This window comes from Panthera uncia, chromosome D4 (assembly GCF_023721935.1).
Source record: "Panthera uncia isolate 11264 chromosome D4, Puncia_PCG_1.0, whole genome shotgun sequence".
Lineage (NCBI taxonomy): Eukaryota > Metazoa > Chordata > Mammalia > Carnivora > Felidae > Panthera > Panthera uncia.
In genome coordinates, this window is record NC_064807.1 from 8,393,187 (window position 1) to 8,409,117 (window position 15,931).

Sequence of the window (15,931 nt, forward strand, 5' to 3'; positions counted from 1 at the left end):
AAATGTAAACACACTTATAATACTTAGGGCAAACAGTAAGTACTTCCTAAACAGCTATGTGCTGAGTAGTGGGATGTGTGCGTGAATAATGACAGTCCTGCCCTCAGGAAGTCTAGAAAATTACCAGTCTTAAGCCTAATGCCTTAAGGGACAAGAGATGGTGTCGTTTGCAAGACAGTAAAATCTGACGCTTCACACACTTGGAATCATGTCCTAATTCCTCAACTTTCCGGGTCGTCAAAAGGTGTGTTATGTCCCAAACCCCAGAACCTGTTAAAGGGACTTTATTTGGGAAAAGAAGATCTTTGCCGTATCACTTAAGTCAGGACCTTCGGATGAGACCGTCCTGTATTATCTCAAAGGGTCTTAAATCCAATGACAAGTATCATAACCAAATATGTGGTGTTAGTTTCTCCAGCTGAAAAGTGGGGATAATATCCTAATTATAGTCTCATTTCCTAGAGTGGAAAATGGGATAATGCAGCCTGGAGACACGAGGAGGCGTTAAAAATGACATTTAATGAGCGCTTACCAGGTTCATTCACTGTGCTAAGCGCTATGTATGATTTATTGATCTCTATTTTATCGAGCTGGTAACAAACATTCAGAGACATAATTTGCCAAAGCCACAAAGCGAAAAAACCCGGGATTAAAATTCAAACCGACTTCCGAGAACACCCTTTTATCCTTCAGGCTAGACTACCAGAGATGGTGCAAATGAAAGCACTCTTAAAAAAAAAAAAAAAATCAATTATTTTGGTATCAGCTCAGTCGCCACCCCAGGACTCCGTTTCAACAGACGCGTGGGCGAGAAGCTGCCTTCCTTTCTCGGGCCTGGGAACGACAGGGTTAACGACGTCACTTTCAGGCGCCGGCGATACGCGATCGCCCTACGGATCCTGTCAAGGGCCAATACCCGCGCACGGCGCAGCCGTGGCGCCTCCAGAGGAAGTGCTGGAAGCGGACCAATAGAAATGCCGAATTTCCGTTTTCCTGGCTAAGGCCTCTCCTTTAACCCCAGCTCCGTTGCGCTAGAAGGAAAAGGCGGGCCTGGGGGCGGGGCAAGTCGAGGAAGCGGAAGCGGCGCCGCGGAGCGTGGCCCCCGCCCGCCTCGGCCCCACGTGTGCGGTGAGTAAGGCGGCCTCGGCGGCCGCCCCTGGAGGGGTTCGTTCGCCCCCTTCCCCGAGCTGCAGGGGGTGGGTCTGTCCGAGCCGCCAGAGGGTAGAGGTGCTCGCGCCTGTCACCCGCTGGATAGTCTTCTGTGGCCTTTTCTGTTCTGGGAGAGTCGGGGGAGACGGGAGACTGGCGACCGGGGCGGGTTCACGACTTGTCTTCCTCTTACTTTGCCCTGAGAGGGCTGCTGGGTTGGCCCGAGCTTCCTTCCCTCTAGGATCCCGGCCCGTGCCCGTGGCGGTCAGCCTTTCTGTAGTGTGTGGCAAACATCCACTCGACCCTGTGCACGCTGGGGGCCGAGGGTACAGGCTGAACGTAGTTGCACGTTATCAGCGCTAGGAAGGAAACGAGCTTGGTGCCGTGGTGGAGGATAGGGGAGTCTGAAGGGGTCTCTAAGCTGATACCTAAAGCGTAAGAGGCAACTCTGAAATCTGGAAGCCCAGGGAAAACTACTTTAAGCAGAGGCAGTAACTTGGGCTAAGTCCCTGCGGTGGCAGCTAGAGAAAGGGGACCAATGTGAGCTCGGAGTGCAGCGATACAAGATAAAGTTAGAGGGGTAGCGTGGCCGCGGTTCTGTAAGGCTTTAAAGGCCGTGATGAGTGGTTGAGATTCGATTTCTATACAGTGGGGAAACCCGTTTCTGTTCTCATTTGCAGAAAACATTGGAGGCTTGTAAGGAAGAAACCTGGTTGACCCAGGTTCTCTTTAGGAATTGTCTACAATTTCGATTATTATTGAGTATATCATTGAAAAGTATTGGTGTTTTCCATTAGGTGGGTGGTAGTGGAGGTGGAAGTTGACGAGTTGGAAGTATTTTTAAAAGCGGTGTCAAAAGAATTTATGGAAGGATTGAACATAGCAAACCAGGGAGAGCAAAATGTCAAGGGTAACTCTTAGGTTCTCCTGAGATGATGTGTGGCTGGCTGAGATGGCAAAAATAGGGTGGGGTGGATTAGATGAGGATGTTTTTCTTTGGGGGTGTTTTGCAGTGGAGTTATAGTTGAAGAATTTATTTTGGACTTATTAAGGCTGAAGTGCCTGTAAGACACGTAAACCAAGGTGTCAGGGAGGCAGTTAGATACACAAGTCTGGAACCCAAGGAGCAGTTCTGAGTGGGAAGTAATTTGGGAGTTCTCAGCATAGAAAGCCATGGGATTGGATGAGATCACTTAGGGAGGAACGTGGAGAGAGAGGGGGACACTTGAGAAATACCACTATTTGGAGGTTGCATATTGAAGGTTTACCTCTTTCATAGTTCCGTGCTAAGCTTGTTGAGAGGGTGGGATCAGTCACTTGCCCTTCTGGGAAAATCTTTGCTGTTTCATTCCACAAGGCAAAATTGGCCTCTTAGCTCTGTGGCTTTTTGAACGCTTTATATGTGATTCAGTTGTAACAGTTATGTTGTGTTTTATTATTTTTTTTTTAAAAAAACCTTTTAATGTTTTACTTATTTTTGAGAGAGAGAGTGTGTGAGCAGGGGAGGGGCAGAGATAGAGGGAGACACAGAATCCCAAGCAAGCTCCAGGCTCTGAGCTGCCAGCCCTGAGCCCGACGTGGGGCTCAAACCCACGAACCCACAAGATCATGACCTGAGCTGAAGTCGGATGCTTAACCAACTGAGCCACCCAGGCGCCCCGATTATGTTGTGTTTTAATTTTGTTTGCTTCTACTCCACCACTTTGAATTTCTTTTTCATCTATTTTATTCAACGCAGTAGTTTTCTAGCACAGAGTGTATAGGTATGCAGTATGTTTCAAGTCCAAGGTGTGAAATTGTAAGAAGGCCATCAAAATGTGCCAGAAAGATTAAGAATGAGAATCATTTGGGAAAGAAGGTAGGCGTGTGGAGAAGAAATAATAAATTCATTTAAGGACATATGGGTGGCTCATTCAGTTAAGCGTCCAACTCTTGAGTTTTGGCTCAGGTCGTAACCCCCCTGTTCGTGAGTTTGAGACCTGTGTTGGGCCCTGCGCTGACTGCCCTGAGCGTGCTTAGGATTTTCTCTCCCCCTTTCTCTATCCCTCCCGTGCTTGCTCTTTCTCTTGTGCGAGTGCGTGCTCTCTCTCTCTCTCTCTCTCTCTTGCTCTCCCTCTCTCTCAAAAATGAATAAACCAAAAAAAAAAAAAAGTTGTCATTTAAGCTGGATTTGAAGGGTGGGTAGGGTTAATATTTGATAGAATGGCTTTAAAGTTTGAAGACATTTGGCTTGGGTGTGTTGTTTGTGATGAGGGTATGTTAAGACTAAATTTTGGATGACGGTTTGAAGTATTTCGTGTTGTCAGTTAGGAAACTTTTGAAGCTGTTGGAGCAGCGAGGTGGTACGAAATTGGTGACTTTGTAGATCAGGCAGCGGAGAGTGGATCACAGCAGCTGGGATCCAACAGCAAAAACCAAGGTGAGCAAGAGATACAGAGCCTGAATGGGGAATAGCAGAAGGGGAAAAAGAGGAGACAGTTCCGAAAGCCAAAGAAAGGTGCTGATTAGATGTGATGGTACAGGCTCCCCAAGCAAATGCATCCTGCCAAGTGAAAGAAGTAAGACCCAAAAGGCTATCTACATGCAGCTTGACTTTGTTTATACGACCTGTTTGAAAAGAGGTGCAACCAGAGGGACGGAAAACAGATCAGTGATTGCCACGAGAGCCAGGAGGGGACGATGGCAGAGGGGCTCCCCTGGGGACTTTCTGGAGTTAAAACAGTACCCTAATGCACTTTGGGGGAGGAGACAGGACTCTGCATTTGTCAGAATCAGCGCCCTCCACCAAAGAGTGAGCTTGACTGCGGGTGCAAGAAAGTCAGCCGTCGTGTCTGGAAATGGAATGCAGACCGCGAAAACTAAATCTAACTTGTACAAACCTATAAAATGACCTCACTGAAGGGAGTGGTGGGGGAAGTTGACCTAAGTAATTTTGAAAAACAGTACTGTAAATGGATACTGTTGGGGGTGGGGGGGAAGAAAGTTGTCAATAAACTGTGGTGGAGTTGGGAAGTTCGTTTCCCATGGGCATACGGTGTGGCATTCTGAAACTACATGTGCTACGCAGATCACTGGTGGCAAGTTTCTCCCTGTCAAGAGAAAAAAGTGACAAGGCAAGAGGGGAAGACCAGAATGAACCCTGTGGCGCTTGATTAGAGTTGGAGACGTTAGTGCGAACTTACTTACCAGATAGACAAAGAAATGCAGGCTCCCGCGTCCACAGACGCTGGTATATGGACCTGGGTATCACCAGCCCCGTCTGGTGCAAAGCCCTAGAAGCAGTGACGTCAAGTGCGCCTCGCGCTCAGATCCTGCCATTCTCAATAAAAGGAACCAGGGTTCCTCGGAGAAGTGGCTGGTTTCAGGGCCAGTGCAGGGAAGTTGCAGGATGAACTTGGCACAAGTGCCAGGAGGTAAGGGCGTGGGAAACCAACGGGATGGGTCACGTCGCAAAGACCGAAGCAGCCTCTGAGATTTCCCGCTGGCCACAGCTGGCGCAGTTTGAGCAACGAAGCAACAACTATAGGATTGGGTTCGAACCCAAGGAGTAAAATGCGTGCGAGGCCATCTTGATGTAAATACGTGATTAAATAAGTAAATGAAGAAGGGACACACTTCTCCCTGCAGAAGAATTAAAAATATCATTGGTAGACGTAATGCCAGTCAGTACCACTGTGACCTGATGAGAAGGGCACTTAGCTCTGTGATACTCTTCAGAAAGATCCACACCAGTCCGATCACCAGCAAATTTCAGGCAAACCCCAAAGGAGAGTATTGTGCACAGTGACCAGTACTGTTGAGTAGCATCTCGGTCATGAGAAAGAAGAGCGAGACACTGTCACAGGTTGGTGGAAACTAAGGAGACCTGATGACTAACTACCGTGGATCCTGGTCCGGAAGGATGGGCAGAATCCGGAGTTAATAGTATTGTGCTGATCCTCTCTCAGTTTTGACAAAGCGCTGTGGTAAGATGCTAATGTCGGAGGAGTGGACTAGAACATTCGGTTTCTCTTTCCAAACTCTTGTGTAAAACGAAAACTATTTCAAAATGAACGGTGAAAACGTACAGAGAAAATATATAAATGTCTGCATTTTTAGACCAACAGCAGCACAGAATAAGGGATACAAGCGTCGTCGTGATAAAGCAGCCAAGTGCTGAAATGAGCCCACAGTTAACCAAGGAATGACCTAAGGAAACAGTAATTCAGGGGCCCTCCATTTTTCAGAATTATAATAGGAAAGACTGAAGTCAGCTGCACTTTCCAGAGAGTTCTTTGCAACCTTACTGGTCCCTTGAGATGTTTCAAGAAAAAGGGACTCAATTAGGGTTGGAAAAATCTTTCCTACTTTAGCCTGTGTTTGGTGATTGATGGCTTAAATTAGCAAATGAAAAGTCTGAAAAGCCTTTCTTTAAAAAGCCTAATTATTTTCATTTAATTCACTATTTCTCAAATACATGCCATCTTTGAACCCTTTTTTTTTTTTTTTTTTTAATGTTTATTTATTTTTCAGAGACAGGGAAAGTGAGCAGGGGAGGGGCAGAGAGCGAGAGGGAGACACAGAATCTGAAGCAGGCTCCGGTCTCCGAGCTGTCAGCACAGAGCCCAACATGGGGCTCAAACCCACAGTGAGATCGTGACCTGAACTGAAGTCGGACGCTTAGCCAAATGAGCCACCCAAGCGCCCCTGAACGCTTCTTTTTTCTTACACCCGTTAATAATCTTGCAAAATTAGTTGTTCTTGAGTAGAAAATTCTTGTTTTAGGAATATCTGGTATTGTCTAGGAATTTCTAACATCTACTCTAGAGTGTCAATGTCAGAACTTTAGAAATAAATGTACAACTTTGGAAGGTAGAGAAATAGGCAAGTGACATTTGCCCTTGACGTATTCTCTGAGCTTTCAGGAGCCTCGGGTAATCAAGGGGTTATCTGTTGCATGCCCTGTGTATAGTGAGCTCTCTGGACCCGGAAGTGACCTGTTAGATTTCTTCCAAATGAAATATTGAATATCCCAACATAACCTTACTTTGGAGATCACTGAAAATTACTGGTTGCTTCTAAAAGAATAGCAAATTAAGCATTTGAAGTTAGTCTTTGTTTTAGCTACAGTGGTATACATAGGGAACTTGTAGGTAACTTTGATTTTCTTTCGTTAAATTTGAATATATGGTTGAGTGCAATCTATTTTTTGTTCTGGACTTTTTAGGATGGAAACCAAGAAATCCACATGATGATATTGTCAGTTTATTTTTTTTTAATGTTTATTTATTTAAAATCTGTTTAATGTTAGAGAGTGCATGAGCTTAGAGGGGCAGAGAGAGAGGGAGACACAGAATCCAAAGCAGGCTTCAGGCTCCGAGCTGTCAGCACAGAGCCCGACGCAGGGCTCGAACTCATGAACGTGAGATCATGACCTGAGCCGAAGTCAGACGCTTGACTGACTGAGCCACCTAGGCATCCCTGTCAGTTTCTCATCACACAGTCTTCCTAAGTTATAAGAAACACAAACACTGACACTTGTGTCATATTAAATGTCATGGTCTGTTTTTACCCAGAATTATTGCTAATGTGTTGCCTCCACGTACATCACACGCTAGGTGTACATGTTCTTAATTTTTGTGTTGGTACCTTGTCATTTCTACTTTTAAAATCTTAGAAACCGTGACTGCGTAGTCCCTGGACTTGTTGACCCATGGTCTGTCCAGGTGATTTGTCCTGCATCCATGAAATCCAAGGACTAAATGTGGCTTGATTGATGACCCTTACTGGGTGAGAGCAATCCAGTGATCCCTTTTGCGTTTTGTTTTGTCTTCCAGAACTGCTACGATGGAAGTTAAAGGAAAAAAAAAAATCACAGGAAAAGATGTGAAGACCTCACAAGAAAAAAACATACTTCATAAAAACAGTGGTAAGATAGTCCTCCCAAACCATGTGGCCGTGTCCCTTGTAACCGGAGGGAGGGGGTGGTGGGATGAGGGGGCCTAGAGCAGATGTGGGTCTGTATTCCCGGGTTAGGATTAGGGGGAAGTACGAGTTCTTGTGTCCGAGTTTGCGAGTTCCCCGTGAAACTAAGACATTTAAGACATTGCCAGTAAAATCGGGGTGCTCTCTTCACGGAAGACCCCTGATCTCAGCTGCGGATGCTGCTGCCTCATTGTTGTCATTAATTTACCGCAACATTTTATGTTCGTGTTTGAGAAATTGTGCCTGAGCAATGCCTGCTACTGGTAACCCGGCTGACCTCCGGCTTCCAGATCTCTGGATGTGAAGTCGCTATTACGCCATCAGGTGTCAGTGTTGCAGAAGGGAATAGTCAGGGACTCTGTCCATGCCTAAGTGATTCATCTCGTTTGTGAGGTACTTAGTTTGCAAGCTTAGTTAGCCAAAGATTTTTATCAAATACCTGTATCATGGGCTTTGAAAAACTTTTTTCAAAGTTAGAAATTTGGAAAAATTAATGTCTTTAATTCAATGTGATCTTTAATAAAATAATAACGTCCTTAAGAAAAAAAAATAACCTTTAAATTTGATACATCATTTAATACATACTTTCTCCTTTTTTTGAAGTTTATTTATTTCTTTGGGGAGAGGCAGAGAGAGAGAGGTGAGGGGGGTGAAGAGAGAGAATCCCAAGCAGGCTCTATGCCCAGTGCAGAGCCCAACATAGGGCTCTATCTCACCACTGTGAAATCATGATCTGAGCCAAAATCAAGAGTTGGACCCTTCACCAACTGAGGACTGAGCCACCCAGTACCCGTAACATATATACTTTCTAAATTTTAAGTGTTCATTTTATTAGACCCCCTATTATGTTATTGAACCGCTGAAAATAACGTATGAGGACTTGAATGACAAGGTGTCATTAAAGTAGAATACAGGAGATAGAAATAAAATGTCATATTATCAAATTATATGCTTAAAGCAGAAATACGTGTGACTTACAACAGTGGTTTATCTGTAGAGTTTGTAGATAATTTTTATTATGCATTTCCCTGCTTTGTCGATTTTCTTTAGTGAACATGTATTCTAATTTTATAAATCAGAAAAAGCTTTAAAATTGTGTTTTGATTTTTTAAAAAATTCTGTTCTCCATATTTAAGAGTAAGACAAAGTGTGTTTCTCTAAAGAGCGTGTTCTTTTGTGTAACAAACACAGCCCAGTGGATAAAAGAGATCTAGGCTCCAGATCCCTGAACTCTCATAATTATTATTGTCCCTAGATTCTGGTTCGTCAAAGACCTTTCCAAGAAAAGTTGTCAAGGAAGGTGGACCTAAAATCACACCTAAGAACTTCGAGAAATGTGCCACAAAACCCGGGAAAAAAGGTGTAAAGCAGTTCAAAAATAAGCAGCAAGGGGATAAAATACCAAAGAACAAATTCCAGCAGGCAAATAAATTCAACAGGAAGAGAAAATTCCAGGCGGATGGTAAAAGTGATGGTAAGCACTGGTTCCTTGAGCATCGTCTTTGTGGACAGTGTGGACACCATTGTGCCATTGGTAGAGACCTTCCATTGTTCCTTGATAGGCAGCATTTGGGGTGGGGAGTACGTGGGGTTAGATAAACACCAGAAAGCACCTTCCCTGGGCACAGTTGTCTTCTGGTGCTTGGAGTGCCTAATCTCCTAGGCCCTTGCTCAGTTGTCCTGGCCATGGAGTTCAGCTGAGCTGTGACAGCTTTCTGCAGTAGAACCTCAGTGAAACGTCCCTTTCTGTAGGCCAGATTTTACTGATTGATTGAATGGTTCAACCAAGAAACGTGAGTTTTCTACTCACCTTGCCAGGAGATGGGGACGAAAAAGTGTAACAATCAGTAAGGGTATAGGCCCCGAATAAGCAACATAGAAGCTTAAAGAACCAGTGTGTTTCAGCTCAGTATCTCCCTTGGCTAAGGATGCCTTGGTCAACAGGAGGCGTGTAGAGCCTGCCCTCTGGGAGCTTGGGCCCGTCTAACAGAGTCCGCCCACCTGGTGGCTTGGATCTGGTGCACGGTTCTGGAGACGGGGCACGGCCATCGTAGTGGACACATGGCAGGTTGAGACTCAGGACCAGCTGCTGACTGCTGAAAGCGTTGGCAGGGCTCCTGTGCCCCTTGAAACAAATCGTTCTCTTCGTCGTTATGTTCGAGGGATGGTTCCTCACCCAGAGCTCTGCTGGCTGTTGTTCAGGGCGAACCCCCCCCCCCCACCTTCCTCCACTTGTGCGTGGTTTGGTCCTGGCCTCAGACAAGCTGTTCCCGGATGTCATGTGCTGACAGATGTTTACCCTTCTCTGCAGCATCACGAGGATCTCCAGTGTCCTCATTCTCTTCACCATGGCAGCTCCTAATACGGCTCCTTTGCTGCCAGCTGAGACCACTGCGGGGAGCCTTCTGAGTCTGGTGTCCCAGCCCGGGTCCTGGCTCTGCTCTGTGGAGCACTGCTCACCGGGGGACAGGAGGTGGGGACAGATGTGGAGGACCGCCCACGAGGGGGACGGGGAGGTGGGGACGGAAGAAGGAAGGGAAATCCCATTGTTTCTCATTCGGCTGGCAGGATCTCTTTATGCTCCAGCACGCATGTTTTCTCTCCATCCCTGTCTCTTCATCCTTCTCTCCACCCTGCCCGCCCCCCCCTCCCCCCCCAGCTGCTGTTTCTCGTAGCCTCTCTAGCAGGTGCTAAGTCTGTTTCCCTGCTAGAGTTCTCGCCACCGCATTTTGAACACGTGCCTGCTCACGTGAAGACCTGTGGCCCTGGTGCCTTCTGCTGTGGGAGATCGGCTCCTGACTCTGATTGGGTTTTCTCATGTTTTTATATCGGCAACTGAGGGAGGTTGGGTGCCAGAGATCCCGGAAGTTGTGAACGTGTGTTGCAACCTAGTGTGGCAGGTGTCAAGGGCGCCCAGAGCTTTGTGGAATTACACGAGCTCCGGAGCAGCCCTTGCCTTCTTCTATACAGTGCACCACGAACAGTGCACCTAGTATGAATGGGAAATGTGCCCGCTCTTTCCTGTCATCTCTGATTACCAGGCAGGGAACAAATAAGTAAACAGTAAAGGAAATAATTAAATACATTGTCGTAAATTGTACGGGCCGTTAAAAATTACTACAAATTACGCTCTTGAGAAATAATTTCGTTTCATGGAAGAATGCTTACAGTATAATAATGTTGAAATGAAGCAGTAAGATCTGGAATTTTTAAAGATGAATATAAAACAGGCATAGGGAAATGGCAAGAAGAAAATAGAAGTTGCCGGCCAATGTGTAGGTTTTGAGGTGATAGGATGTTGTTGCATTTTCTAGGTGTTTTATAAATGAGTGCATTTTCCAATCCGAGAAGGGGAGAGGTTTAGAAGTCAGTAATTCTCCAAAGGGTTCTTTGCAGGACACTCGCGTAAATAATACCCGTTTTATTAAATTGTTCTTTCTTAGGCCTTATGGGGTTTTTTGATTCAGTTGATAAGTTCCTTAGATTTTGAAGGAAACAAAATACTCATTGGAAGATACAAGATTTACAGAGCATTACTCTGGAGAAGACTTAGAAATTTTGATTATGCATAGGTCTGAGTAAGAGGGAGCAGGGCAGGAAGTTTGAGAGCGGTCTCTCGGGTTCCCACTGGTTCTACCACTTAGGATGTGCCTGACCTTGGACAAGGAACGGAACTATTTAGTGCCTTTGTTCCCCTGATGGGAAAAAGGGCATATTAATAGTGTTCTCCTCACAGCATTGTTGTAAAAGTTCAAAGGTACATAACAACCCTCAGAGTACTGAGAATGTTAATAATTTTTCCCCCCTTAGTTTGGACTGAATTTTGTTTACATTAAGAATTGATTATACCTGAAGTCCAATGATTGTGGTGTTTTAAAGTAGAATTTTTATTTTATAATTGAAAAAGAAGCTTAACCCTTTTCAGTTCCTTTTATAGTCCTTTTGGTTTTGTTTTTTTCTTAATAGGTGTCTTGTTAAGAATCGGTACAAAGCTGGTGACCGAATGGTTGATTGGTTTCAACTAAATTTACAATGTATAAACTGGTCCGAAAGTGAAGGAAAGTATAAGTTTACGGGGAACGACGTTTTTCCCCTTTTAGTTTTTACAAGGAGTGTTGATCCCGATAAGTGATTGCCCCGTGTACCTGACTGGTAGTGGTTTGTGGCACTTGGAACTAATGTAATTGAAAATAATTTCTTTACTGACCAGAATCAGCGTCCAAGAAACCGAAGTGGGATGACTTCAAAAAGAAGAAGAAGGAACTGAAACACAGCAGACAACTCAGTGATAAAACCAACTATGACATCGTTGTTCGTGCGAAGCAGATTTGGGAGACCTTACGACGGTAGTGCCACCTGACGGCCTCTTCGTTAGTCCCTCTGAGAGGGTGGAGGGGTGTGGGCACCCCTTGTTCATAGCGAGATGTCCTAAGGTAAACTGCGTGGCGCTTGGGATATTCGCGGAGAACCCAGCGCTCCAGGAGAGACCTTGGTATCAGATGTCTGCCCAACGGCACACACATGTGGGATCCATAGGATGATGTCACATATGTTTATGAAAACATATGAGAATTAGAATGGGTTGGAAATTTCTTCCTGGGAGAGTTCTGAGAAAATGAAGGACAATTTCCTACCAGCTAGGTTTTGAGATACTTAAGTCTTTGGTCTCTTGGACTTGTTTTATTGTTTTCTTGACATTTGAGGTTTGGGCCGTGAAGATGTAAGCTGATCATAAAATTATACCTTGTGACATGAGTTCTTGTCTTTGAGAAAATCACCTTTCTCCGGTTGCTCTGGAAGAGTAATTTTCACCTCGGAGGTCTGCTGCCTCCGGAGAGAAAAATCCCTCTAACTGGGCGAATGTACCCTGGTGTGGTTTTTACTTTCTTGTGTTGGAAATAACGTCTTTACTTCAGCCGTGATTCCTCCTCCTTTATTCTCGTTTGTAGAAAAGACTGTGACAAAGAAAAGAGAGTCAAGTTGATGGGTGATTTGCAGAAGCTGATTCAAGGGAAGATTAAAACAGTAAGTAGGGCAGGCTGGTAATGGCATTTGTAACAACTGAAACCAGCCCGCTCTCAGTAAAGTCTGGGTGACCGTTCACGATAGGCGCGATATGGTTTTAAATGTATTTGGCCCCAAATTTCAAATACCTTTTATGATACTGAGTAAATAAAACCTTTTGTAGTGAGGGACCTTACTCCTGGGGACTTAGTAAAATATCAATGATCTTTTAAAAATTCATTTTCAAAAATTTTACTTAAAGTAAATCAACGAGCCTGGCATGGGTCTCGAACTCACAAACCATGAGTTCATGACCTGAGCCGAAACCAAGAGTCAGACACTTAACTGAGCCATCCAGGCACCCTGAAAAGTTGTTGTATTTCATATACCACCTCCGCCCCCCTCAAAACTACTGGATAAATCAGATCCTCACTGCAGGACTCGTGGATCAATAAGCATAAATAATCAGTTATGCAAAATGATTCTTTCCTGTGCCATGTTATTTGCTTATTTTAATGTTTACTTTCTAGAGAGAGAGAAAGAGAGACAGTGTGAGCAGGGGAGGGGCAGAGAGAGAGGGAGACACTGAATCTGAAGCAGGCTCTAGGCTCTGAGCTATCAGCGCAGAGCCCGTTGCGGGGCTCGAACCCAGGAATCGCAAGATTATGATCTGAGCTGAAGTCAGATGCTTAACCAACTGAGCCACCTGGGCGCCCCACCAGTCTACTTTAATAGTGCTTTTTATTTGTTGCTCATTCTGGCTTTAAAATTTTTTAGTTCCAACAAGTCAAAAAATGACTTGCTACTCGTGTAGCAAGGCTTTTAGATTAGTCTTCTATCTATACCTTATGTTGCCAAGGCCAGACATTCTTAGATCACTTACGTAAACAGAAAAATCACAGAATAATAAAATTTTTGAATTGGAAAATTTCCTTTAGGCAAAGTAACTTTCAGAGCCGTGAGAAATAATAGTATGTATAACCATTAAAGAGGTTTGGTTTGATTTGCTTTGTTTTTAATTATAATGATAGGAATCTTGCAAGATGGTTAAATCTGTCCCAGTGTTGGATGGTAAGCGGCAGAACCAAGGAATGTCATTTTGTACAATTAAAATGAGCATTTCTGCTCCCGAGTAACCTAGGTTTGATTTTGTCCATGAAGACCCTCCCTCGTTCCGGGGAAGGAAAGTAGCAAAACAGAAGTGCTGGATAGAACTCTTCGGAGAGATCCTTCTAACAGCCCGAACTGTCTTCCCTGCAGATGGCATTTGCTCATGACTCTACTCGTGTGATCCAGTGTTACATTCAGTATGGTAACGAAGAACAGCGAAAACAGGCTTTTGAGGAGCTGCGAGGTAGGTCTCTTCTGTTAGAGATTAATCGTGATGCTTTACAGTAAGTCACTTTCTCTGGAGATACCAGGGACTGCCCTGGAAAATCATCCTTGTTGAGGGGAAGCAATGTGTTCTCTACAGGACCTCTTTTTGTTTCTATGGGTTCTTTGCGTGGGGTGAGTAAGAGAGTTGTTTGTTCCCAGGATTGTCTGTTTACACAGTTCTCTGATACTGGAGGGCGGACGTGAGCTTGTCAGCTCATGATAATGTATTTTGTTTTTCAGATGATTTTGTCCAATTGAGTAAAGCTAAGTATTCCAGAAATATTGTTAAGAAATTTCTCATGTACGGGTGAGTTTTGTTTATAACATATATTGTCGTTAGTCTTTTAAAGGCGTGGACAACACTTGGGCACTTGGTCTGGGATCATAATCACCAGCCCGGGGCAGATGCTTGTCGTGTTGCTGGGGAGCATGGTGTGAAAAACAATTATCCAAGTAATGTGAATGATGATACTGCCTTCTCCACTCTTATTTTGATGTCCTGGAAGAAGAGAAATTGAATGATTAGCTTAGAATTCATTACCCGCATTTAGAAGGTGCAGGGCTGGGAGGGGAAGGGGAGGAGGCCCGGCGGGGTCAGTGGGTTAGGGAACGTCCAGATGGGAACACTTCCTAAAGTAGCTGGAATTGCAGCTTGCCCTGACTTCTCTGTTTGAGCACCATGTGCCCAGATGTGCTAACCATAGAAAAGTTCAGTTGACAGAATTTTCAAAAAATGTGTTTCTGCCTATAATTATCAGCTGCTTGATCATGTTAGAATGTAACGTAAATACTTATAATGACGTCCTTTTTTTTTTTTTTAGTTTGTTTATTTTGAGAGAGACAGAGACAGCACAAGTGGGGAGGGGCAGAGAGAGGGAGAGAGAGAATCCCAAGCAGGCTCCATAGCATCGGCATGGAGCCCTGTGTGGGGCTTGAACCCATGAAGCTTCGAGATCATGACCTGAGCTAAAATTAAGAGTCAGACGCGTAACTGACTGAGCCACCCAGGCGCCCTGAAGTCCTGTTTCAATTAGACAATCCTGTTTCCTGGCCTCTTGGTCTTTCACCTTCCCTTTCTGTCCGTCTCCCCTACTTTTTCATGCCGAACAGTTTAATACGGGCTCCTGGCGCTAGGAACACAGTGCTGGCCACAGTTCTCTGTGCATTTAAGTCATTCACCTCTCACCTCGACCATGTTCTGTCTGTGACGTGACCAAAGAAGCTGAGTCACAGAATTCAAGTAACTTGCTCAGGATCTTTCAGCTGCTTGGCAAAGTCAGGTCTCAGCGGCCAGGAGCAAGTTGGCTCCTGAGCAGGCTGGGAGCTGGGGGAGGGGGGAGAGGACAAGGCCAATAAGGGATAATGGCGGGGGGGGGGGGTGTAGGACAAGGCGGGTGGCTCTCCTGCCCCAGGTGGGCCACCCCGCGTTCTAATGGGCCGGTTTCAGGAGAAGTTGGGTTTTGTGGCCGCCCCACTTCCTCCTCCTGTCGCTGATGTTCTCCCGCCATCCCCGGCTTTAGGAGTAAGCCGCAGATTGCAGAGATCGTGAGAAGTTTCAAAGGGCACGTGAGGAAGATGCTGCGGCACGCGGAGGCATCCTCCATCGTGGAGTATGCGTACAATGACAGGGCCGTCTTGGAGCAGAGGAACATGCTGACGGAGGAGCTCTACGGGAACACGTTTCAGCTCTACAAGGTGACCTTCCAGAACATTCTCGCTGGCGCTTTTACTTTTTCCGTGTGCCGTTCCTGACCTTCCAGTGCCCTGGTCTCAGAATGTTCTATTTTTGCTTTGTCTGGTCCATTAAGAGACTCTCCTACCCTTCGTTCTCTTGGATTATTTTGTCTCTGGTGCGATGAGCAAATGATCAGACTTCCATTTCCCTTTCTTCCGGGGCACGATGTCTGAATCCCCTTTAAATTAGACTGCACTGTTTCTCTCTCCCGAGTTCCCTGCGTAATGCTTCAGGACATCCGTTTCTGCTGGACTGAGGTAGAGGTCTCTTTCATAGCTAGCAGAGTTTTGTAACCACCCCCTAACCAGCTCGGGCTCACGTGTATCGGGCTCCCTGTAGCTGCCTTCTGTGTGTGGACTGTCCTTCTCTAGGTGGAATCCAGGGAGGAAAGGGAGTAGAGAGAACCAGCCTTGGGCACGGTACAGGGTTGAATCCATTAGAGGCCAATAAGGGGACTAGGACGATGAAAGGGTCTATTTCAGACCTTGGGACCTAAATGCGCCCATCTCTCTCCAGAGATTGCTTCCCCCAGTCAGGTCCAGCTCCTAGCTCGTTTGTTTTGTAACTGTCACTCTGGGAATATCCATGGTGGCAAGAATTTGTGAGCTGACTACCTGATCTTACGATGAAGTACGTGCTAGGTAAGGTGCCTGTTGACTGGCTGAGTTGGACGGTTGTTTAAATACGATGATGGGTGTATAG

At 45.4% G+C, this 15,931-nt stretch overlaps 1 protein-coding gene across 3 annotated transcripts in view; it reads left to right on the top strand.

Annotated features, from left to right (window-relative positions):
* The first annotated feature begins 1,049 nt into the window (after positions 1–1,049).
* The window catches only part of PUM3 (pumilio RNA binding family member 3), a 43,780-nt gene continuing 28,898 nt past the window's right edge, over positions 1,050–15,931 (top strand). For 2 of the 3 annotated variants that reach the window (XM_049633017.1, XM_049633033.1), the window contains exons 1-8: positions 1,050–1,128; positions 6,966–7,057; positions 8,369–8,587; positions 11,324–11,459; positions 12,063–12,138; positions 13,378–13,471; positions 13,735–13,801; positions 15,015–15,189. In XM_049633017.1, coding sequence (XP_049488974.1) covers positions 6,976–7,057; positions 8,369–8,587; positions 11,324–11,459; positions 12,063–12,138; positions 13,378–13,471; positions 13,735–13,801; positions 15,015–15,189 — 849 coding nt within the window. In that variant the 5' untranslated portion in view covers positions 1,050–1,128; positions 6,966–6,975. Of the gene's footprint in view, positions 1,129–1,168; positions 5,115–6,965; positions 7,058–8,368; positions 8,588–11,323; positions 11,460–12,062; positions 12,139–13,377; positions 13,472–13,734; positions 13,802–15,014; positions 15,190–15,931 lie in introns of those variants that run through there. The other variant, XM_049633025.1, reaches the window with a different exon arrangement.